This window comes from Chaetura pelagica, unplaced genomic scaffold, assembly GCF_000747805.2.
Source record: "Chaetura pelagica isolate M959 unplaced genomic scaffold, ChaPel_1.0 scaffold433, whole genome shotgun sequence".
NCBI lineage: Eukaryota > Metazoa > Chordata > Aves > Apodiformes > Apodidae > Chaetura > Chaetura pelagica.
In genome coordinates, this window is record NW_009952574.1 from 2,592,171 (window position 1) to 2,616,619 (window position 24,449).

The 24,449-nt window shown below is 38.0% G+C and overlaps 1 protein-coding gene across 1 annotated transcript in view; it reads left to right on the forward strand.

Moving 5' to 3' along the window:
• Window positions 1–18,939, forward strand: part of HOOK1 (hook microtubule-tethering protein 1) — a 20,303-nt gene extending 1,364 nt beyond the window's left edge. The window contains exons 3-22 of the mRNA XM_009993578.1: window positions 985–1,057; window positions 1,375–1,425; window positions 2,586–2,718; window positions 3,634–3,701; window positions 4,944–5,006; window positions 5,792–5,875; window positions 8,682–8,848; window positions 9,467–9,607; window positions 10,908–11,109; window positions 12,116–12,226; window positions 12,476–12,563; window positions 12,651–12,711; window positions 13,302–13,442; window positions 13,959–14,046; window positions 14,866–14,900; window positions 15,449–15,531; window positions 15,941–16,041; window positions 16,392–16,493; window positions 17,564–17,632; window positions 18,682–18,939. Coding sequence (XP_009991880.1) covers window positions 985–1,057; window positions 1,375–1,425; window positions 2,586–2,718; window positions 3,634–3,701; window positions 4,944–5,006; window positions 5,792–5,875; window positions 8,682–8,848; window positions 9,467–9,607; window positions 10,908–11,109; window positions 12,116–12,226; window positions 12,476–12,563; window positions 12,651–12,711; window positions 13,302–13,442; window positions 13,959–14,046; window positions 14,866–14,900; window positions 15,449–15,531; window positions 15,941–16,041; window positions 16,392–16,493; window positions 17,564–17,632; window positions 18,682–18,840 — 2,020 coding nt within the window. The 3' untranslated portion in view covers window positions 18,841–18,939. The remainder of the gene's footprint in view (window positions 1–984; window positions 1,058–1,374; window positions 1,426–2,585; window positions 2,719–3,633; window positions 3,702–4,943; window positions 5,007–5,791; window positions 5,876–8,681; window positions 8,849–9,466; window positions 9,608–10,907; window positions 11,110–12,115; window positions 12,227–12,475; window positions 12,564–12,650; window positions 12,712–13,301; window positions 13,443–13,958; window positions 14,047–14,865; window positions 14,901–15,448; window positions 15,532–15,940; window positions 16,042–16,391; window positions 16,494–17,563; window positions 17,633–18,681) is intronic.
• Window positions 18,940–24,449: the final 5,510 nt, after the last annotated feature.

Genomic DNA, 24,449 nt, shown 5'->3' on the forward strand with positions numbered 1-24,449 from the left:
TCATGCTACAAGTCATCACTAATTTTATTGTTGTAGTTGGCTCAGATAAGAAAGGAAGTCTGAACTACCATCTCCTGCTCCAACTAGATGTTTGATTACCAAAAAAGTACTTTAAACTAACCCTGCCCCCAAAAATACAACCAACCTCCCTCCCTAAAAATACCCAAACCCAGAAACTCCCCTGTCTGAAAATATTTTAGGAGTGCTGTGTAAAGACAGTTCACTCTTTTCCTGGGGCATGGCAGAAAAATGAGTTAGTATTGCTTAGTGAAGATTCACTGAGGGTCACCTCCCATGTGTCTGTGGTATGAAGCTTTGGGCAAACTTTTTACTACCAAGGTGGTTGATATGCAAGTGGGGATAATAATTGTCTTTTATTAGGTGCTTTGAGACCAGTGAATAAACAATATGGTGTAAGAGTTAAGATATTGTTAGATATGCCGTGATTGTTCTGCTTCGCAGCTCAGTCTGTGTAAACAATTCCCTCAGCAGCTCATCCTTATATGGGTGGGCAAAGTGGGAATTATGCTGCCCAGGGGAACCAAAGAGATGAAGTGCCAGAAGTTTAAGATGTTGTTTTTTTTGACAAGGACTTTTGATGAATTATAGTGAGCGTTGGAAAATGCAGATGTACAAGAGTAGGTATCAAACTTAACATCAGCTCTAAGAAAAAAGGATTTTTTTTTTACACCTTTATGATCACTTTGACTGGTATAAAGATTCAGCATGACAGAAGCCTTCACATCCTCGTGCTCCCAGCTGTAGCAACCTCAAGCTTCAACAGAAATTCTTCCTGCCCTGGAAGGTGCTGTCCTAACTCAGCCATCAGGTTGGAAATTTCCTATGACAGAGGTATATCTTGCAGGCTCCAGGAATTCCTGCTTACTAGACACTCTAGTCAGACATCTGATGATTTAATGCCAGGAATCTGTTATTTATTTCAGTGTGGGCTTCTTGATGTTTAATAATGTAATTTTCTTTCAGAGATGTTGCTTGGTTTGATGCAACTTGGCTAAGTCGCATTAAAGATGATGTTGGTGACAACTGGAGAATAAAGGTATTCAAAACAGAAGTTAGTGAAAGTCTGTAGGGATGGATATATGATGTCTGTCCTGAGCAGTCCAAAAACTACAGAATTAAGTTCAGATTTTTAAAAGTTGTTTGAAATGAGCTTGAACTGTCTGTTGATTGTTGAAGTGCCTTTCAGCATTGTTGCATGGGCATTTTTTTGTTACATTTATCTTCCCCTGTTATTTTAGTGTCCTCTTGTAGAGCTGCTATGTAAGCATTTTATTGTAATTTATTATTTAATTTTAATGAAATTAAGAATTTTAATAAAATCCTATAACCTTATCTTTCATGTACAACAATTAGTCCAGTAATCTGAAGAAGATACTACAAGGAATTATGGACTACTATCATGAGGTATAGAAATTTTTTGTTGTTGTTCTAATCCTTAAAAATTATTATTGTCCCCCTTCACCTACCTTTTTTTTTTTTTCCTGGGAAAGTAGTTTACCTTAAGGACATTTTTGGCAGAAAATGTATTATAATTATCTGGTTAAGTGGGAGGGTCTGAGTGAATATAAGATTATTTTGAGCAGGTGTATTCTGGATACAACTCTTGGAGTATAATCTAGAAACCGTGGCTCTGTCAATGCCCAGAGGAATGTCATAAGGACTGAGCTGCAGAATCCTGCTGACTTTTGAGTGTGCATTCATATTTGCTCTTGTCAAGTGAAGTTTTATCCTGTTTCTAGACAACATAACAGATTTGTCAGCCCTAGTCTAGGTTTTATGGTACTCACTTGGAAGCTGGGAAGTAAATTACGAATCCTCCTGGAGACAGTAAAGCTTATAGTTGTTTCTGTCTTGTGCAGGATGAGCATGGTAGCCATAAAAGGGTGCTGTGTTTTGAGTTTTATAAAATAAATGCTGGGTTATATATGGAGCTTGATACATTTATGTAATGGGTGCGATAGGAAAAACTTGCCGGATCATGTTATGGCTTCCTGCTCTCACCTGGGCTTAGCTGTGATACCAAGTGCCAGGACCTTCTGTATTGCCAGAACTGAGGCTCTCTGGCAAGCCCAGAAGCAGAGTTTCTTTAGGCTTAGCAGGAAATTTTTGAAGGATTAGGGAGCAACTGAATTTGGAAGCATATTTATTTATTTTAAAGTATGTTGGTATAATAAATTAATTCCCTCATATTTGAAGTCTATCCAAGAACTTTTAACTTACTAATGTTGCTTTTTCTTGTCTAAGTGGTCTTTGGTAGCCCAAGAGAGGCACAGTGTGATGTCCAGGTTTCAAATGAGCCCTGTAACAAATGAGTTAAGAACATCTGCTTTATCAGACCTCTTCAGATTTCCTAATCTGATAATGCTGTGCGCTCCCTCATAAACTGGTATCTTTAATGTGTATCTCCATGTTTAATGTTTAAAATCTTTCTATACTGTTTAGGGTAACAAACTTACTAATAGACAGTTTTCTCTGGAGGCCTTACTGAGTCCAGATTTCTTACATGATACCAGGTTTTCATGTTGCAAAGTAAGAGTTCACTTTCTCCATTTTCTTTTTTCCAGTTCTTGGGTCAGCAGATTTCAGAAGAGCTTATTCCAGACTTAAACCGGATATCTGAGAACTCAGATCCTACTGAACTGGGAAGGCTTCTCCAGCTTATTTTAGGTTGTGCAGTCAACTGTGAAAGGAAACAAGGTATGCAGTCCCTTAATCTGTTCAACAAACAGCAGACTGCTTCAGGTGATTGTTACCAGTGGAAGAGATGTACAGACTTTTCCTGCCTATCTATATGTTGCTAAAATGTTGGATGCTTGGTCTGAAACCAGACCTCACTTAAAAGTAGAAAATCTACAGGAAATGCCTGTGAATAAAACTCTTAACTTTGCTCAGGGCAGGTTTAAAAAATAGCCTGAAGTGTGTGGGTTGGTTGTACTTGTTAAAACATGTGCCAAGACCTAAAATTTACTATTCAAAGGCAAATCAAGGAAATTAAATTTAAAACTTTTAATAGAAAGTGCCTATTGTCTATCTGCAGAGGCTGAAGACTGAATTAGTTGAGTTGTTTCTCCCCTGGCCTGAGCTAATGCCCCATGCTCAGGTGGCTGAGCAATCCTCAGAGTGATTCTGTTGGTAGAACATGTGTCATTCCTAGGTAGTCTGAACTGACTGCATCAAAGAGTGCTTGGGAAGTCAGTTGTCAGGCTGCACTGGGAATGATGATCCTAGCAATTCCTTTTTTCCTTTAAGTTTTATTTATAAACTCAATTTTAAGCTTGTTGACTCTTTGATAAAGTTTATGTATATACACACATTGATGTATGTGTGGAAAGAGAACCATGTAAATACAAATGTCTTTAAATGTTCTTGCTCTATTATGCATAATATAAATTTGTTCACTTAAGAGATTATAATCTCTTGTGCTTATCTACCATATTACTGGACATACCATTGTTGGTTTAAGGTGGTGCTCTGTATAAATAGTGTACTACCTGTTTTGAAGAAGCTTTATAGAGAGTAGTTTCTTCCATATCTGTCTCCAAACAGTACATCAGGTTACTCCATGCATTAAGATGAACATTGTCATGAGTCACTACAAATTCTCTTCCACAGAACACATACAGAATATCATGACCCTTGAAGAATCTGTTCAGCATGTTGTCATGACTGCCATTCAAGAGGTAAGTAATAATTAATACCCTAGTGCTGTCACTTGAGAAGTCCAGACATCCATTTGTTGATCTTTGTGAATTCTTTCATTCAAGCAAAGAGCTTGGAAGAATTTAAGTATTGCCCTAAATTATCTGGGAGGATCAGGAAAGAGGCCTCTGACCCCAACCAATGGGTTTTGAGTTTTAGTCTTGCATACTGAAACACACAACTTGTGGAGACAGTACATGTTCAAGATTTGCTGTTTCACACAAGAAATGTATCTAGTTGCCAACTGCTGATGAAACTGGAGTCAGGTTCTGAAATTTCTGTAGCCAGTGCTGTAGTCTTAGACCCAAAGTTAAGCTGAATGTAACTGTGTGAGAGGCTACACTGTTCTGGCAAATCATTCCAGCATCTGATTTTCAAACTGCCAGCTGTACCTCTTCTATTCTTGCTCTCCCTGCTCTCTTTAATTTGCTCTTAGCTGGATCACCTTAGTGACCCACCTCACAGCATAGCTCTGCAGTCACATCTCTGAGCTTCAGGACTGACACAGAGTGTGGAGGGGAGGCAAAACCAACATGGTGACTTTGTTGAAGAAAATGTAATGTATAATTGCACTCTCATCAAGGTAACAGTGGAGAGTTGGTAATAGGCTTTAAAACTTAGCTTTAAATTTACTATACAGTCTTTAAAGCTATAAATTCCCTATTGGGAAAAATACATCCATAAGCCTCTTTTATTGTATTCTGACTAATCAAACCTTTTTTCTGAAGCAAGCCTAGAAATAATACTGTAAATCCTGAGAAAGAAGTAAAGCCCTTTAATTATTGACAAGCATACTGTGTACATCTTTGTACTGGAGATCACTGAGAGCTGTTTTAATGTTCCTGTTGTATGCTTAATAGCCATGAATGTGACACAAATAAGTGTAATTATTAAATCAGTTAAGTGAAATCCTGTCGTCTGGTTCACCCCTTTTTAACTTCACTAGGGGTAGCAATAACTTCAAGAGAAGACAAATCATCCAATTACATGTTACTGCTAACTTGTTTAATTTGGGAAGGGGGGGAAAAAAACGTCATCTTATTTCAGATTTGTTTAAATATTGACCAACCATGAAGTGTTTTTTTAATTATTTTTAGTCTGTTTTGATATAGTGAAGGGATGCAAGGACATGATGGAAAATACAGTTGGTAGTCAGTCGACAGTGAATTTACAGATACTTAACCTCTAATTTAACCTTCTTTTCCTGTGGCCTCTTTCTGTAGCTCATGAGCAAGGAAGTAACAGGACCTTCCACAACTGATGCATCAAGTGATATGGAACAGCAGGTAACTGCCTAATCTTTGTTGCTCTTGTAGTTCAAGGCTGAACAATAAGTTGGTATCTTGCCATCTCTTAAATGAAGAGGAGGGCTGCTCTAATTCTAAAAGTTAAAAAACCTAAAAACCTCAGCAGTAACTGTGCTTCTCTCTCTACAAACTGCTTGGTCTGATTAAACCATTACTGGTTCACAAAGGGCAGAGCAACATACTGATGTAGGCAGAGAATTTAAAATAAAGTGATGCTTTTTTCAGCACTAATTCAGTGATTTTTTTTGTGCTATTTTATAACTTATTAAGAAAAAATGCAATGCTGCTGTGTCATCTTCCTGGATGGGGTAAAACTGGCCACTGCAGACCTACATTGCAAGAAATACTAAGGGTAGATCAAGGCTCAGCCATGTTAGACTAAACAATTCAGATTATTTTTAAGGAATCATGAAAATTCTTGATAACCTGACTACTACAAGATGTTGCACATAAGATCAAGTTGTCTTTAAAAGTATCTGCCCATAAAGAAGCATTGCTTTTTCTGTTCTGAGATGAAGGGCATTTGATTTAACAAGCAGGGATTTTGAAATTGTGGCAGCACACATGCTCCTGCATTTGATTTTGGAACACAAGTAGTCTTAAACTTTGTGGAATCTGGATGTTATTCTGAGTTTCAATAATTTACTTACTATGTGCAGTAGTTATTTAAAATGCAAGCGAAATGAACAGAGATGTTTTGGGAGCTAGAACTACTAGTAATTTGGATGTGGGCCAGAATGATTGACTATCTTATTTTTTAAAAGCTTAAAAAAGCTTTGGAAGATCTTCAGGAAGCACTAGCAGAAAAAGAAGAGTTGGCACAAAGATGTCAAGAGCTAGATTTACAGGTAAGAAACAGCAAGTTTCTTAAGTTGCTTATTTCTTCAGCATGTAGTGGTGCTCCTATTAAGATGCAGAAATTCTGAAGGGCAAAGTGAATTTTACCTTTAAGTTTCTTTGAGAACTTGTTGCTGTTTGTGGGGAAAAAAACAATCATTCTGTACTCTAAAATGCAATTACTGGAAGTAGTTTTCTGATGGAAGTGTAAACTGAGGTCCTGTGCCAACGGGGCCAAGGTTGTTTGGTCTGTAGCTTTGTCTTTACCCTTAGTAGCAGGTAGCATCAAAATAATGTTCATGGTTTTAAAAATTACCCTGTTCATTTTTTGTCACAGCTTCCTCTAGTCTTTGGAACTGTGTCCAAAAATCCAGTTCATGTAAGAATCAGTCATTAGATTTAATCATAGAAAATGTGGCTGTTTTCAATAGGAGTTGATGAAAGACTAAAATTTGAAATTTATCTAGAATATACTTTTTCTCCTACACAGTTGCAACAAGGAACTATTTCAGGAAATAAAAACAATGGGAACTAATAGGTCCTTGCTGCTGTTACAAAAACACACTGATAATAGGCCTACTTTTGTTTTTAATGGAGCTAGAAGTCAATGAAGTCAGTGTTAAGAAAAAAGAGGACTTTGTATCAATAAACAGGAAGTTTGAATTTCAAACAACTTTTTAAAGAAAAAGGAATACAAACAAAAAATCAGTTTGTTACCTTTAAATTGGTTTCCTCTTTTATGGCACTATAATCTGAGAATAAAGGGGGTTATCTGGTAAGGCAGATTTTATTCTGTACAAAGAGAACATTTGGGTGGCATCTTCTTATAGGAGCCAGAGCACTACACTGGCTGTATGAGCCTCTGAAAAAACCCAAACACAAAACCAGACGCCAGTTCTACATTTATGTTTACTTATTTATGTGAAGTAGGCTCCTGGCTAATTGCCATCACCAGGAAACTATCATTAGGATTGAATAGGTATTTCATTTCCTTTTTCCTTCATACAGTGGTAAGGCTTCCCAGTGAGAGCAGAGATGTGAAAAATCATTGCAAGAAGGAGAAAATTATTTATTTTAAATGGCCAAGAGGATTAATTTGGCAGCTGAATTCTCAGATTACGTTTGTTGAACTTCAAAAAGGGTGTTCACTCTTCCAGAAGTGCTGGGGATAAGTTTACTTGCAGTTTCTGCTTTCATCAGGAGATTCAGTGTGTCTCGCTAGAGCAGTCCCAGACTTTCTCCTGTCTCCCACAAACTTCTCTTTGGATATTTCCTAATTAGTTAATGATAGATTACACAAAGCCCACAGCAAAGGGTGGGCCAAGTGAAGGCATGAAAGGTGTTTGAGGGAAAGGTACTGCTGGGTATAAACAGATGAGTTAATGACACCATAGCTCTTTAATATGTGTTTTTAAAATATCTCTTCCTAATTTTGTTGACTTCAACACCACTTCTGTTATGTTGAAATAATAGAAAAGAAGAAGAGAAAGCTACCAGAAAGGAACTGAGAAAAGATGAAAAATTTGCTTGGAGTTCTGTGATAGTTGTGGGTTTTTTTTTTTTTAAGTCTGAGGTGGGTGTTCTGTTAAGATGTTTCTAAAAGAGTGAATGTTGTGTCTGTTTAAGGAGTGGCTGAACCTTGAACACAGAGCATTGTGCTGAGCAAGGCTTGGGTGTTCTCTCTACTCACAGGTGCTTTGTGTGCATTTAGGTAGTAAAGTGAACTCTGGGGTGTAAAAAGGAGTGAACCTAGAAAACAAGCACCTAATAATGAAGTAGTAGATTATTTACTGTTTTGTTTCTTACATCTGTTTGACTGATAGACATTTGAATTATGATCACAAACAGTTTCACAGTATTGCCTACTCTAGGTTGCATCTGATGTTTATTAATGTCACCATGATATGTTTTGTTATATTTTATTTAATTTATTTGAAGCCATAATATTGACTGACGCTTCTCATTTAAACTAATTCTTAATAAATTCACTTGTAAGGTCTCAGTCTTCCTTGATATTTTCCAAGAGTATAAGAAAGGTAGGTTTTCTTTATGATTCAGGAAAACATAACCCAAAAAGCATATTGTCCCTGTTTAAATGCCAATTAACTAACACATGCTACGTGCTCTTATGTTTGACAGGATGTTAAAATTAACACAACAGCTTTCACTAGAAAAACTTTAAAGGTTCTATCCTCTTAATCCTTCTTCATTTTATGGCTGTTAATATACTTACTGTTTCAATGAAGTGTTGTATTCCCATTTGCTTAGCTGTGAACACTTTCAATACCAAACTTGTTTGACTGTTGCAAAAAAACAAATGCATGCTGTCCATGGAGCTGTCCAGGTTTTCTGTTGCGTGTGTGCTCACCAGCTTACGGCACCTGAAACTGCTTCTTGCGCACGGCAGGACTGTGTTGGTGTGCTGGCCAGTGCCATCCTGCTGCTGCTTGTGAGGTGCAAGCAAGATGGAGAGAACCTTTACACCAGTCCTTGCAAGTTGTTTTCTTTTTTGTACAGCGTCCATGGTATCCTTTTCTAATGAAAATACCAGTTTCTCTCCATATCGCGTTGTCTGTCCTTACCATGGTTTCAGCTATGAAAAGTTGTCTTTTTTTAGAGGGACTTTTCCTTTTAGTGCTTCATGACTGTCATACACTAAAGCATCTGTATGCTCAAGTATGCTCTGTTAGTTACATTCTAAAACTCCTAAACGCTCAACCTTTTTCATAAACTAATTTGGTGATGTATTGCTGTCTTGCTATACTTCTTTCCACTTGGACAGGTTTTACAGTGTTGATGCTGTTTTATCTGAACTAGGTGGCTGCCCTCCAGGATGAAAAAAACAGCTTGATGTCAGAAAATGAGATTATGAATGACAGGCTAGAGCAATTAGATGACTCTCTTGATGATCCAAATACTGTGGTTGCAAAGAAGTATTTTCATGCACAGTTGCAGCTGGAACAACTGCAAGAAGAAAACTTCAGGTATGAAGTGATTTCTCTCAAATATGTGAAATCAATTTGGAGAATTTCTGATTTCTTTCAGAATTTTCCATCTCAATTTCTTTTTCTGTCAGAGCTTTCTAATACTGTATAAACATATTCTAAAAGACAGTTCTTACCTTTAAAAATAAACTTGTAGAAAATGTTACTTTATAACTGCCATATTGTAGCCATTTGATACTTCAAAAAGGTGATGAAAAGCAGAAAATTAGTGCTGAAGTGATTTGTGTGTAAACAAAACAAATCAAAACAACCACTAATCGCCCAAAAATCTTCCATATCTCATGAGTGTCCTGGTTTTGTTTTTGTTTTTTTTCACATTAGTTTTTATTCCTGTGATCCCTGTGGAGGAAAAAAATGACTTTTTATTTGATATGGTAGATTTGATATGGTATGGTAGATACCGATATGGTAGATTTGCAGTATGCAATGCATTCTGATTTGATAGGTAGACAATAACATGTTCCATGCTTACAGTACCATTTTTCTGGCTACTTAAATAAGTAGTTTTCCTTTGTTATGCTTCTGATAGTTCTAACACCAAGTGAAAAATGTTTAATAACAATGAGTTCTTAAGAGTTCCTGGTTTTGCTCTGGTAGGCTTGAAGCTGCAAAAGATGATTATCGTGTCCATTGTGAAGACCTAGAAAAACAACTGATTGAACTGCAACACAGAAACAATGAACTGACCTCTTTGGCAGAAGAATCCAGAGCCTTGAAAGATGAAAACGATATTCTTAGGTATGTTATAGAGATAGCTCCATACACACATGAGGAAGACTTCATGACTAAATCCAAGGCTTTGAATTTAACAAGATTTTTCCAAGGCATTACTTCTGCAGTAGATCTTATCTGAATAAGATCTGAAGTAAATGTTGGAAAAGGGCCCTTTGACAAAGCCTGGAAGGGGGGCAAGCTTTCAGGCACAGCCTCTCTTGTTTGCATAAGAATAGCAACATGGGATTTTTGTGTGAAGCAGGATTAGTAAATGCAGAAATTATTCTTCTTCATATGAGGTGGAGGGTGAAGTGTTCTGCAAGAATGAAGAGATTTTTATGGGGGAGCACATGAATTCTTATTAAGAGGACATTTATGTTGGCAAGAAGCTGCCTTTCCTGATGTAGAAAAGCATATATCCCCCTAGAACTTCAGCCTAACTTGTGGTGTCTTTCTAGGTGAGACTTAGGTTAGTGACATGATTAACAAAGTGAAGATGAAATACACAACAACCTTGATGAGAAAAAAACTCCAGATTGTGTAAACTAAACTAAATGGTAGACCACCCAAGAAATATTTGAAGCAAATCATGTTGCAAAAGCAGGTCTGCTATTCATAAAATAGTATAAATAAAACATGGAAAGAAAAGTGGTTTCCGGTGTTTAGCTTACAGTGGTTCTTAAATAGCATCTGAAACAAATCTTAACTACAGATTTTATTCCATAATTATCTTGTACTAGCTTTGAGTGATAGGAGAGGGCAGATATTAAACACAGATATTAAAATTAGTTTGTGTATTTATGCTCCAGATATTTTCTTACCGCACAGACTTTTGTTAACAATCACTTGGTAATTCTGGCCCTATATGCTAATGATAATTTTCATAGTGCAATTATGTTCTAGTTATGTATAATTATGCATAACCCCACAATGAGGTGGGGTTTCATACACACATCTGTGTTTTTCCTTAGCCAGCTACAAGTGCTCTGAGATGAATATCTAGCACAGAATGTTGCGGTGCATTTACATTGCACCCCACAGTATTCCCTAGGGATATTTGACATAGTAGCCCTTGCTTGTACTCCTAGCATATGAATGTCAGTCTTACTCCCACTTGAACCCTGTGGTGATTTCAGTTTTCATATGCAATCTTTGCATAACGCACATTCGCATTGATCAAGCATTTAAAAATAAAGCAGTAGGATTTAATGCTGGTTGCACCTCCCTTTGAAAATAGCTCGACAGTGCATGAAAGCAGAATTTGACTACTTTTAATCTTTGGAAGAAACATGCTCTTTCTTCTGATTCCTGTTTATACTCTAAGGGCAACTGCAGACAAGGCAAGTAAGCTGGAGTCAACAGTCGAAGTGTACAGGAAGAAGCTGCAGGACCTGAATGATTTCCGCAGGCAGGTCAAGTCTCTGCAGGAAACCAACATGATGTATATGCACAACACAGTCAGCCTGGAGGATGAGCTGAAGAAAGCCAACGCAGCACGTGCCCAACTAGAAACCTACAAAAAACAGGTAAGGCTGTGTCTAGACTTCATGTTACTTTTTCCTCAGATAGGCATCTTATCTAAATAACATTATTTTAATTATGTTTCGGTTAAAAAAAAATGAACAGCCTATGGACTTACCCATTATTGTGCCCTTGGAATTTCTCATCCATGAAAACTCTCTCATATGCTGCTATTCCGTTTTTGGTGTTTGTTGAGGGGTCTGCAGGAAAGCTGGGGAGGGACTGTTTACATGGGTGTGTAGTGATCAGACAAGAGGCAGTGGTCTTCAACTAGAGCAGCGTAGAGTTAGGTTAGACATTATGAAGTTCTTTGCAAGGAGGGTGGTGAAGCACTGAACAAGTTGCCCAGAGACGTGGTGGAGGCCCCAGCCCTGGAGACATTCATGGTCAGGCTCAACCAGGCCCTGAGCAGCCTGATCTAGCCAAAAAGGTCACTGCAGGGGCACTGGACTAGATGATCTCTAAAGGTCCAACTCCACACGTTCTGTGATTCTGTGATTAAACTAGTAAGCTTAACTGTCATTGCTCTCTCAAATGATAGTTCCTGGTTTGCAGGCTTTTCTTTGTTACTTTAACTGGGGTAATTTGTGTGCTTGGAAGAGGTTGTTCAGCCATTCATGAAATCACTTGTGTGTAATAGTCTTAACTTCCTTTACAACACACAGAGTGTGTTCTAAACTGTCAAAGTTTTGCTTCAGTTTCACCTATTTCAGTAGTCATTAAAATATTCAGTAGTTAAATATTAAAAAGAACAACAACTAAAACCAAACTAGGCAAAACAAAGTGAAAATTGAAACAAAGCAAAAAACAAAGAAAAAAACAATCCCAAACTTAGAATCATAGAATGCCAGGTTGGTAGGGATCTCAAAGATCATCTAGTCCAACCCCCTCCAAGCTTTTGGGACCAGCTGTTTATTTTGGCTGAGCTGGGAAGAAGTGAAGGATTTAACATGGCTTTTAAAGGTAGCATCTTGCAACATTCATGTGCTGAATATAATCTTTATATAAAAGGTCCAGGAGCTTCACAACAAACTGTCTGAAGAATCAAAAAGAGCTGATAAGCTGGCGTTTGAAATGAAGCGACTTGAAGAAAAACATGAAGCTTTAATCAAAGAAAAAGAGGTAAGTCTCTTGAATAGGAGTTTAATTAAAGACCTAATAAATCTCAGTTCTCTACTTGAGGAAAACCTTCCCAAAGGTAGTACTACCACAAAAATGAAATTTAGTGCCTTGTGTGTGTGTGTATATATACATATAAAACATAAAATATATCTTGATGTGTGTATGTGTCAGTACTGTTGCTGATTAATGTTATTTGGTCTTCAAGTGATGCAGCATGACTTTAATACCATCTCAAATATATCTGTTTAGAGACTGATAGTACAGTGTGATGCATTAAAAGAGACAAATGAAGAGCTCCGGTACTCACAGATGCAGCAGGATCACTTGAGTCAAACAGGTATTACTGCTTTATTTTCAAAGGCTCTTATGTGTATTTCAATTATTTCTCTAAGTTTGTTAAATTAACCTTGCCATGCATTTGCAGGTGCATCTCGTGTTAAAAGCCATGAGAATCTTGCTGCTGAAATTCTGCCAGTGGAATATAGGTAAGACAACAAGTTTGAGGTTGTCTGGAGATTTATATGGGTGGGGCATAATATTTTCTGTATGAAAGTTCAGTAGTTTTGGCAGTGTGACTCTGTATCCCACTTGCTTTTGCTTCATGATGCTTTTTTAGACCCTCATGTAGCTGTTAATAATTATTTTCCCATACTATGATTACTTCCCATTCTTTTAAAAAACAGGTTGCTTTATAAAATTTGGTTTGAAACATCCTCTTCAAGGAGCAAAACAGTTCTTGCCACTGACAGAATTTATAAATAATAGACAGCAACTAAGAAAGAGTAGCTAAAGGCAGCTAATATTCCTCTTGAAGTCTGACAGAATGAAACATAAAGACACAGTGAAATCTGAGTTTGGAGTGATTTAATTTGAAACTTTGTTGATATTGCTGAAGCTATTGTGGTGTTTGAAAATTTTAAGTTACCTTTTAATAAAATATTGTATTGTTGGTCCAAATACATCCTTAGGCAAAACTTGTTTCATTCCCTTTAAGGTTGAGGAAGTCAACAGGACCTGCTCTTACCTGCTCTTACCTTTTTCTTAGTTAACTGTGACTTTCTTGTTTTTGATTCAGAGAGATGTTTATTCGGCTGCAGCATGAAAATAAGATGCTTCTGTTACAACAGGAAGGGTCAGAAAATGAACGTATTACGGAGCTCCAAGAACAGCTGGAGCAAAAACATCGGACAGTGAGCGAACTAGAAACTGAGAAAAGGTGAAACAGCACCTTAAAATACAGCAAAAAGTGATTTCTGGAGCTTCAGAGTGGCAGGGAAAGTAGCTTAACTGTGGTGGTGTAGAATAAAAGAAGTGCACTCTGAGGAAAAGGTTGCTGATAGGATGCTCTTCTCAGCTATGAATGATTCTTGGTAGAGCAAGAGTGCATGTAAACTCTAGAACTTCATGTTGTAACAGTGGGATATGGTCAGAATTTCTCTATCAGTTAATGAATGCTGAAAGTAGTTTATTAGGATATAAGAATTTTGGGTAGTTTTCTCAAAACTTCAAATTAGTCTAAGTCTTTCATGATAAAATGTTTAATAAAGCTGCTGTGTGTTTGTTTCAGCAGAAGTTCAAGTCAAACTAAAGACATTTCAAACCAGTTTCTTTGTGGCTTAGGTCCTGCTGGGTAAACCCTCTGAAAAATTGCCATGCGGACATGAATCAGAAAAATCTAATGCTCTGTTTTGGTCTATTTAGATGGGTAATAACTCTCTTTTCTTCCTAAAAGGCTAAATGAAGAGCGTATCGGGGAGCTACAGCAGCAGATTGAAGATCTGCAAAAGACTTTGCAGGAGCAGGGATCCAAGGCTGAGGGAGTAAGTGAAAGTTCAGACTTCTTGACCTTGAAGACAACTTGCTAATTTTGTTTACAATCCTTCAGTAGAACAGCGAGTTGTTTATTTAAATGTGCCACTTTGTTTCAGTGTGTAGTGCTGGTAGCTACTGAGAAGGTAGGATTGTGGTTTGGTCCTTTTTTTTTTTTTTGTGCTTTTTTTTTTAAAGTTAGTTTGAAACATAATCATTTATGCAGTAGTAAGAGGTGAGGATCCCTTTGGGTCACCCACAACCCCTGCCACAACACAAACAAACACAAACCTTTCAAAAGACCTTGGAAGGAAAGATTTTAAACAATTGAGGCTGGTCAGTGTATTCTAAAAACTCTGTCCTGCCTGAAAACAGCTCCCTCAGTTTATGTAAAACAGACTTGGCTTCACTGAACTCAGAGCAGATGAGTTCAGTTTCTATAGTATGAGAATCCATGAGACACCCCCCACCAGCTGCATTTCAATTGCAAAGTTCATGTTTTATGTGATTCCTTCCCCCTGCCTTCTTTGAGGAACTGTAACTTTTTACCCTCTACTTTACTTTTAAAAATACCTAGCTTTGTAAGTAAATGGTGTTAAAGTGAGAAGGATAGATTTACAGAAAAAAAATGCTGGCATGGCTGTCCTTGTAAGGCAAAAAATATGAATGCAGTTGCATAAATTACATGACAAGGCATTTTTCTTAGGATTTATTTGGTTTGACTTACTTAGAGCGGCATAATATTCACAGCTGCTTTGCAAGAGCACTTTAACATTGCATGGTATGAAGTACTTGAAATATAACTGAATTTCATCCTTTTCCTTTCATAGTCTATCAACCTGAAGCAGAAATTGGAAGCACATATGTAAGTAAGGCACATGCATCCACAGTAGCTTATTTATGCTAAATAATTTGACTGTTGTAGCACAGAAACTGTCTTGTATTTCTAAGCCACTGATTTGAGAATTATGCATGTAATGAGTTAAGTGGTAGCCTTCTAGTTTTGTCTACACTGGTCATGATAATCTTGTGGTAATAGTGTCCACTTAACTCACTCTTCCATCACCAGTAGCATTTTAACTGTTCTGTTTCTACAACAGGCTGCTAAAACCAGCACCCTCACTGGGTTCAAAACATATTTCATTCTTCAGAAATAATTCCATCCTTCCAGCAGATGCAGTACCTGTATTTTTTTGCTAGGTTGTTTTTTAGTTTCAGGTGTATGAGACTCAATTCATAAGTCACAACTTTTATTATATTTCTTCAAAAACACACACTAATTTATTTAAACTAAACAAAACTTACCAGGGTTTGAAGTAGTTAAACACTTCCACTGTTAAGTTCCAGCTTTCAGCTCTTAATGCAATTCCTGGAATTGTGAGCTTAATCCTTAGCCCAGCCTTTCCTTTATAGGGAAAAGCTGAATGAAGTTCATGATAAATTACAGAAGAAAGAGGCTGATCTTGCAGAGCTCCAGCCTGATGTCAGTCAGAACCGTAAGTTGTTTTTTGTGCTTGTTGGGGATTTTTTTTGGGGTGCTGGAGGAAGATGACTTTATTTTTTTTATGAGACTATGTTAAGTTCCTTCTAAAATTATTCTCATGGCTCCTGAGCTATGGGATGCTTGCCTGGACAAGGCTTTCTGCTACAGCTTAGCTTCAAACCTGAAACTGGGGTGGAGGGTTTTTTTTGCAGAGAGAGGTTCATGGGGGCTTTGTGTTAATGCTCTGCAAAATGGGGATTCAGGGTCAGCTGGGGCCTTATGGTAGAACCAAAACAACTGGAAGAACTTGAGAAATTTAATGGTGGCTAGAAAGTTTATTCTGGGGGGTGGTTAAATCAAGAAACCTTGAAAGTACTGTGTCTATTTTTATTTTGTATGTCTTTGATAATTTCTGTAAACAGCCCAGAAGATTGGAGAGCTGGAAGCAGCTTTGAGAAAAAAAGATGAGGATATGAAAGCAATGGAGGAACGATATAAAATGTATCTTGAGAAAGCAAGAAATGTGAGTAGCATGTTTCTGAACATGCACCTTTCTCCCTCATCAAATGTTAAACAGATTTATTTGAGTTTTGTCCCCCATTCTAAATAAAGTTAGTAACTACGTGTTCATGTTTTTAGTCAAATTGCTCAATTGAAGTTAAGTGTTGGAGAGAATGGGGTTTACGCTAAAGCATAAAATGCATTACTGATTTATTTGTACCCTTTGGTAACTTCTATTATACAGTGTAACAGCCTAGTTTTCATCATAATTGCCCAAGGAGTGCTCAGTCTGTTTTCATATTTCTCCTGTGAGCAGATGAGATGCAGAGATGTCAAACCTGACTTGTAATGCTTTTGTTTCGCCTTGCACAGGTCATAAAAACCTTGGACCCCAAGCTAAATCCAGCATCAGCAGAAATCATGTCGCTCAGAAAACAGATAACAGAAAAAGACAAAAAAATTGAAGCATTAGAGGTAAAAATTTACAAATGTTTAATAATAATTTCTAGTATGTTCTTCTGTCTGGTATTAGACACTCAAGTTACTGTTCCCTAATGATCTTCTGCCCTTCTGTGCTGCATTCAGGTAGAAACTGCACAGACAAACCTAGACATTTTTAGTTTGGCTTAATTTATCCTAGTGTAATTCTGTCAGAGTAGTTTACTTTTCAATAGCATTTTTTAATGTACAACTGAAACACTAATTTGGATTCTTTCTAAACTCTCTGAAAAGCTAGAAGGTAAATATAAATACTTCATAAGACTAAAAGTTTTGCCATGTTACTTTACCTTGTGCAGAGCTGCAGAGTCTGACCTTTTTCAGTAGTTACGTAGCATAGATGCATGAAGGACTAGGTAGTTTTGCAGTAACTTTTTAAATTTACTAGATCTCTGATATCAGTGAGTTCATCTACTGGAATTCTTGAAACTATAAAAGAGTAAAACCTGTTAATTCAGTAAAATCTGCTTGGCTGAAAGTCTGAAAGGATTGTTGGCAGTAGTCCAGGGACCAAAAAAAATTTCAGAAAGGCTACATTGAGTTCTACAGCAACATCGATGGGACTGGTTGGAATAGTTCCCTGAGCAAATAGAAAATTCCTCACCACTGGTTAATGACCAGAAAGCTCATAAATAAAAGTTGTGACAGCCTCAGGTTTCTTCTGTGTGTATATGCAAGGTAAGGACACAGTGTAATAGCTATTCAGTAACATGCTAGGAATATTCAGCCAGTAGAAATACACTCTTGACTTTCAGGTAAAAAAAAATGCTCAGTTATTTGTAGGTTTTCTGATAAACCCTAGACTTCCATGCTTTTCCCCCCCCCCACCCTCAGAGTATGTTTCTAAGTTGAACTGTATCTTGGAAATACTCTCCAGCTTCTCTCATAGTCATTTTTGGAAGTATCTTATTTACACTTCTAAGCCATCTAGTTATTTTGCATATTTAAGCATTTCTGTGTGTTTATTTCACTCACCAGTCTACAGTAATTATGCAGATTATTTTGGTATTTTAATTGAGATTGTCTTCTCTGTTGTCTGCCTGCAGGCTGAATACAAGCTTGCCAAGTTACGTGATTATGAGGAAAAGCTCATTGTAACTGCCTGGTATAACAAGGTGGGTCAAAAGTTCATTTGCTGGTATCACAGAAATCAGACAAACACGTTTTGCTGAATGTGACAGGTAAATCTTACATCTCAGGGTGTTTTTTCTTTTTAAGTTCACTATAAACTGGTATTTAGGAGAGAAAGTTAGTAGTTTAGCTGCCTGTGGCTGAAAAATCAAAGTTGCAGTTTAGCAAAGCCCCGTGTCTAAAAACAGGGAACTGGGGAAAGGAACAAAGCCTTTGAGTTTCCATTTAAAATGAGAGCACACTTCCTAATTCTGACTTCAAGCCAGAATGCAAACTTGAGTGAATTCTAGCTGGCATTTCCAACCCTTTTGAGATAACTAAGGAAACACCAGCATCAACTCTTTTGATAGCAACATAAAGGGAAAACATGATTTTGTAAAATTATTTTGTTACATGTTTTCTGCTTGTCTTCTGTGCTTTGGAACAGGTGACTGAATTTAGGACAGGCCATGTCTTCCGTGTTAGTAATGTATTAATTGGTGCCACAAGCTTCCATTGGGATTTAGCAGGCCAAATTCCTGAATGTTCAACAGCATTTGTTGCTGAAGTGTTTGGGCTTGACAAAGGGAGGCCATGGTTAAAAAGGTTGTCAGTCTCCTGTTTTAGATGTTCGGTGTCTTTAGCACAGTATTTGTGAAATAAAGCCAGAGCCACCTTCTCATCCTGCAGCAAAGGTTGTTGGAATGTCTGATGCTTGGTGGTGAAAAGAAATAGAGAAAGTTGTTCATAGGAAGTGATGTTGAAATAGACTTTCATAAGAAAGACTGGAATGGGACATAAAAAAAGTAAAATTAAATGCCTTAATAAAGGAACACCTTTACAAGAAGCTAAAATTAACGCATTCTTTACAGACGTGAATGAATCTTCTTTTCTCCAGCCTTGGTTCATGCCTTTATGGCAGCAAGAGAGTACGTAAGAAATAGAGTAGAAGTTCTGTGCATACTAACTAAGCATGAGTTTTGTGTCTGAAAGATGGCCAGTGTTTTTTCTTCTCTCTTTGCTAAAGTGTAAATGTTGTTTAACTCCTTTGCAGAGCCTGACTCTTCAGAAGCTAGGAATGGAAGCAAGGCTGGTTGGCAATAGTGGTGCCTGCAAAGATGGTCCCGGACGCTCGTTCCTTGCTCAACAACGTCACGTCACCAATACCAGAAGGAATCTCACTGTTAAAGTACCAGGTGCTACATCTGATTAACCCACAAGGACGATGAGGAAAACTTCTATGCTAAAGTGTCCTTAAATGTTTTACAGCTTCCACTTTAACTACTTCATGAAAGAGAAGGCTAGAATGGTGGGCAACTGTGAATCCAACATCAGAACCTATCAAGAAGCGACTAAGTTGATCAGTGGGGTGTCTAGAAGGTAGCACATAGTTTTCCAAGTAGAAGTAGATTTAATAAGTGCAGCATGTATTTACAAGCACAACTTAAAAAGATTTATATTTGCCTTCAGAATATATTGTAAATATAAAAATTGGCACTATATATTTAAAACTATTTAATGGGTTTGGGCTAGAAAGTTGACTTTTGTAATGGGAAGATGTTATGCAAAAAATGTACTTCAGGAAACTGGCAATACTGGGCTTTTTCTCTGGGCTCTTCTAAAAATAAATTTAAAAGATTGGTACCATGTTTTAAAATATACTTTTTAAAAATACAAAGTACATTTATAAAACCAAGAAAATGCTTGCATTTATAGAAAAAGATAAAAAAAAGGTGTAGTACCAGTTGACTTGTTATGTAACAGAAGACAGGATTTTTTCATTGTCTCAAATGAGAAGCAGAAGTACTCAGTTTATCTAAAGAAACAAAAGATTAAGTTTGTGTGTATATACTTTAAGGAAAACTTGTCTTTAAGATGTTGAATTCACTAAAGCCAAATAAGCTGTCTTTTCCTCTGTCAGAAAAAAAGCTATTATAATAATTCAGACGTCTAGGCTGTGTTTTAAAAGTCTGGCATATTGGTACACTGCATTTATTGGCAGAAATGGGTATAGGTGGGAAGGAACTCCATTTATTTCTAGCTATTTATACAACCCTGTCCAGAGATACTACTTTTCCTCTTTTTTAAAAAATTGTAGTTTCGTTTCAGTTATTCTGAACTGACTGTGCTAGGCAAAGGAAAGATAGCTTTGCTAGTTGTTGGCAGTGGAGATTATTTGCTGGCAGGAAGTGTATAAACTATAATAGTTTTGCAGCTTCTAGATTGAAGGAAAATGAAATGCGCATTGGTACCTGAAATTTGTGTGCAGGAAGTTGCTATTTTTCACAACATTTGTGTCACTTTATTTACCATATGTCTTATTTTTCTTCTGAACACTATTTTTAGGAAACTTGTTTATGACCCATTCTTCTTTGCAAACTCTGGAACAAATTCATTATACCCATAAAATTGCAACAGCCCTTAAAATAAAATATATCCACTTAAACTAAGTATTTGAGAGTGCTGTACCAGCCCATGTTCTAACATAAAACAGCCACAGGGAAGCTTATGTCTGTCTTGACCATTAAGACCATCTTTGATTTCAGAGCAGGGTTCAGCTTTGCAGAATATAAGTTTTTGAACTGTTAAATTTGAGTAGTCTGCCATTCTGTGTGCCCCTCACTATGGCTTGTTCTTTGATTTCTTCCTTCCCCAGCATCTTGAATTCTCAACTGGGCATTGCATGCAATGCTAGAGAAAAGGGAAGTTCTCATCTTTAACAGTTGGTTAGTGTTGCTTCTTTGTGGTGGTGGTAGTTTTACAGTGCTATACGTTTAGGTGTTCAACAGAGATTTCCTCTTTTAGAACTGTTGTCTACACAAGCCAGTCAGTCTCAGCTCAGTGTGGTAGGAGCAGAGAAAGACGCCAGACAAACTGCTCTTGGACAGTTTTGTCTGTCACATTGTGTTCTTCAGGACTCATGATTCTTTGGACTACCTCTTGGGTTTTGAGGTCTTTTATTGCTGCAGTGATTTTATTACAGTTTGTATTTTTAAGATACCGTTGCTTGTTTAATCTGCTAAAAGTGGTGTGGGAGATGGTGAGCAGTGGAACAGGAGACTTAAGTCTTAGCAAGATGCTTACATTTCTGAAGCTTGGTAATTTGGTGTGTTCTAGTGAAATGTGAAATTGTCACTGATGGTGTTGAATGGGTCTCTTAACCCTCATTCTTTACAGCATGGAAACTTTCATGGACATCTTTCAAATACTCATCTAGTTAATAGGCTTGATGCATTTGTTGTACTTCTCACAGTAGTAGAGCTGTGTCAGTAGTCATATCAGGTGCTAAGTAGTGAAAAACTTGGAGCAAATGTCTATGATGTACACTTCTCAAAACTGCAGACCCTGGGACCAAAAAATGACCATGAACCTCCCTATCATTTAATTGGAGGATTGTCTTCTGATTAGTAATGGAAGAATTTAAATACGGAATTACAGGTAGGGATCAGCCTTTTTCAGGGTACAGTTGTGCTCAGTACAACCCTGTTGGGGTTGTTAAAAATTAATCTCTTTTTAAGGTAGAGATGAAACGTTACTAATTTGGGACTTTTCCAAACTGTTAAATGTTAAGCTTGTGAATATAACTGAAGTGTTTCTTTGGGATTGAGAACCTGTTAAGAATGGCTGTTTTATAACTGGTTGAATTTGGTTTACATCCTATGAATGAGGAACTGATCTGTACAAATATTTGATTATAAGCCATGATGTTGTCTTCAGCTCATCTGGCTGTGCAGAAAATTAAAATAAGGATCACTGTAATGTGAACTTCGTTCATGCCAAACAAAAGAAGTTACCAGTAGCACTGCTGGGTTACAGCTGAGTTGCATGCAACATGTCACAGCAGGACAATGTCAGCACGATGTCTTTGAGGCAACGTGCGCCACTGCTGAGGCAGAATGAAGAAAGAGGCCACTTGTCTCTGCTGCAAGATGAATTAATCCCATGCCAAGACAGCACAGTTAAGAACAGATTCAGATTATGAGATGAAATCATTAATATTCCTGAATTTGATCAGCATTATTAGTCACTTTAGCCAGTTTCCAATAAAACGGGTAATATAGATCCAAAGAAACAAACTTACGTTCTGATTGACATATCATTTGTTAATATTTTTTATATAAAAATAAGAATAGCCTCTATGAAAGAGAAGTGTTTTGTAGCAATAATCCAAATTTTGGACTAGAAGGTTCTTTTACCCAAGGTGGATCAGGCAGCAGTTTTGAGAAGATTCTTTTGCAACAACTGTATTATAGTGGATTAGGAAACATTCACTGAAAATAAATTTTCACTTAACTGATTTTTTTCTTTGTTTATATATATATATATATGGGTATTCTATTTTCTACAGTATACACTTGGAAATAAGTAATATAAGCAATACTGATGTTTTATTTAGGTAGCCATAAATAGTTCAGGTATTAGGAAATAAAAACAATTGCTTAAGAATTAGTAATGTCTAGTAAAGTAATTTTAAATAACTTTTTTGCTTCTTTTCCCTACCCCCACTAGTCAAGGTAGAGTTAAGGTTTTTAGTGTATCAGTGGCTACATCTTCTGTTTAAAACAAATGTAAACAATGTTTTGCATAGAACTTGAATAATTGCACTAATTTTTAAACTTTTGGTTTTATTTTCTTTGGAAATAATTCCTTTATATTCACATAAAGATTTTTAAAATTAATTCCTTGGTGTCTTTATTCCAAGAAATTTATTTAATGGTCCCTGGCTGATAGAAGCATCCATATTTCTGTACTTAAGTATGAGCTGGGTCTGCATGTTGATATCATTACACCATCTAAAATGCCATCTTACAGGACATGTAACTTGTATATAGTGAGTGTATGGATGTTGTGCTGCCTTCCCCTCCTCTTTTCAGTTAATTCCTGCTTGCAGTTTTGCTCCCACCTGAAGCTGGTTACCTCTACTCAGTCTGCTGGCAGTCTTGGGAGAGCTGGACAAGTGAAGTGGAAAGACTGAAACTCACAACAAATTAGCTGTCGAGTGACTTCAGCAATTACTTATTGGTACTGAATCAAGATCTCTGCCGACTCTCCTTGGCTCCACCCAAGAGGGCACAGAGGACAGGTACACACTTCTGAATCACCATCCTTGTTATTATCTGGAAAAAAACCCCTACCTGCTCCAGTCTGCTTTGCAGGTTGTGTGCCCAGTTCTTATTCTCATTGGCAGCCTTCTTGTTCCCTGAGCACTAACCTCAACCCAGATTGAGACTGGCAGGCAGCCCTCCAGAGTGAAGATCAGCAACAGAGGACAGGTACACACTTCTGAATCACCATCCTTGTTATTATCTGGAAAAAAACCCCTACCTGCTCCAGTCTGCTTTGCAGGTTGTGTGCCCAGTTCTTATTCTCATTGGCAGCCTTCTTGTTCCCTGAGCACTAACCTCAACCCAGATTGAGACTGGCAGGCAGCCCTCCAGAGTGAAGAACAGCAGGAAAGATCACAAGTTTCCTTCAGGGCCCCCATTCCAGAGCTGTTCCTACCACAGGTTTTGCCTTTCTCAACCATAATTCTCGGCCTGTCTGTCCTGATATTGGTAAGTAACGATTTCTGTTGTCTTGGGCTGCTGCCCCTGTGAGGAGGGGGAGCTGTGTGATGATAGCTCAGCACAGGAGGCACTGGCAGAAGTGTCCCAATGAGCCTGAAGTGAAAGGCCAGATATGGAAGGATTGTTTTTCCTTCTCTCTGAGGCTGGAAGTAAAAGCATTTTCTGACACCAAAGAACCAAAACTTGCAGGTGTGTGTTTGTGGGAGAAGGGAGGAGGCTCTCAGCTGTGCAGGAAGCCCGAGTCAAGCTGGAGGGTGTTTTCAGGCTGTATGTGCTGTCACAGGACACACTCTGGCAGCCCCCACTGCCTTCCTGAGTGCAGAGGGAGCGGGTGAAGGCTGGTGTGTGCAGGGAGGGCTGTTTGCAAGGGACCCTCAAAGGCCAGAAATGGCATCTTAGCCCAACCTCTTTGTTTCCACCTGGTTGTGCCTGGCACAGAAAATCAGAGGGGGCAGAGCTGCCCCACCATGCCCTGTGCTTGAAGGACTCTTACCAGAAGCTGGGGTCACCTGCTGCAAATTCTGCTTTATGTTGTACAGCTGTACTTGGCCCCAAGGTGAGTTGTCAGGCCACAAGATGGGCCCATTTGCAGGCCATCCCAGCCTTCCATGCTTCCTCCCCTCTGCACTCCAAGAAGAAGAAACTGCAGGTTGAAACAAAAGGATTTAAAACCTACCTGGGCATTAAAAGTTTGCATGAAAAAAAGATGCTCTTAATTCCTTCAGATGACATAATTCTTAGAGGAGAAAAATTTGCTTACTCTAGGAACATGCACACACATAAGGTACTTCAGGAAAAAATTGAAAATTAGTGGAAAAAGACTGATTTCTCCTGGCTTCCTCAGCAGGTGAGCAGGAGCTGGAGGTGTGTGTTACCAGTGCTGGGCTGTGCCATGCTCCCAGGAGCTGCAGCATCTTGCACCTGGGGGGCCTCGCCAGCATCCCACGGTGACAATGTTACTAAGTCAATGCATTTACTGGTGTTCACCATGAGCTGACAATCCTGGAATTGTTTCACTTTGCCTGTGGTGGGTTACAACAACGGTAATTTGTTGCTGGTATTTTCCAGCTGACCCTTCCGTTCATTAGGCTGAGTGCAGCAAGTGGAGCATGACATGTTGCTGGAGCTCACCCCTCTGCCCCCCAGGCACACCAGCAACCCAGTGATGCTGGGCAGGTTAACGGGAAGCATTTAGCATATTCTAGAAGGCAGAATCCCAACTCTATAGCTACAAATGCAGATACTTTATAGAGAG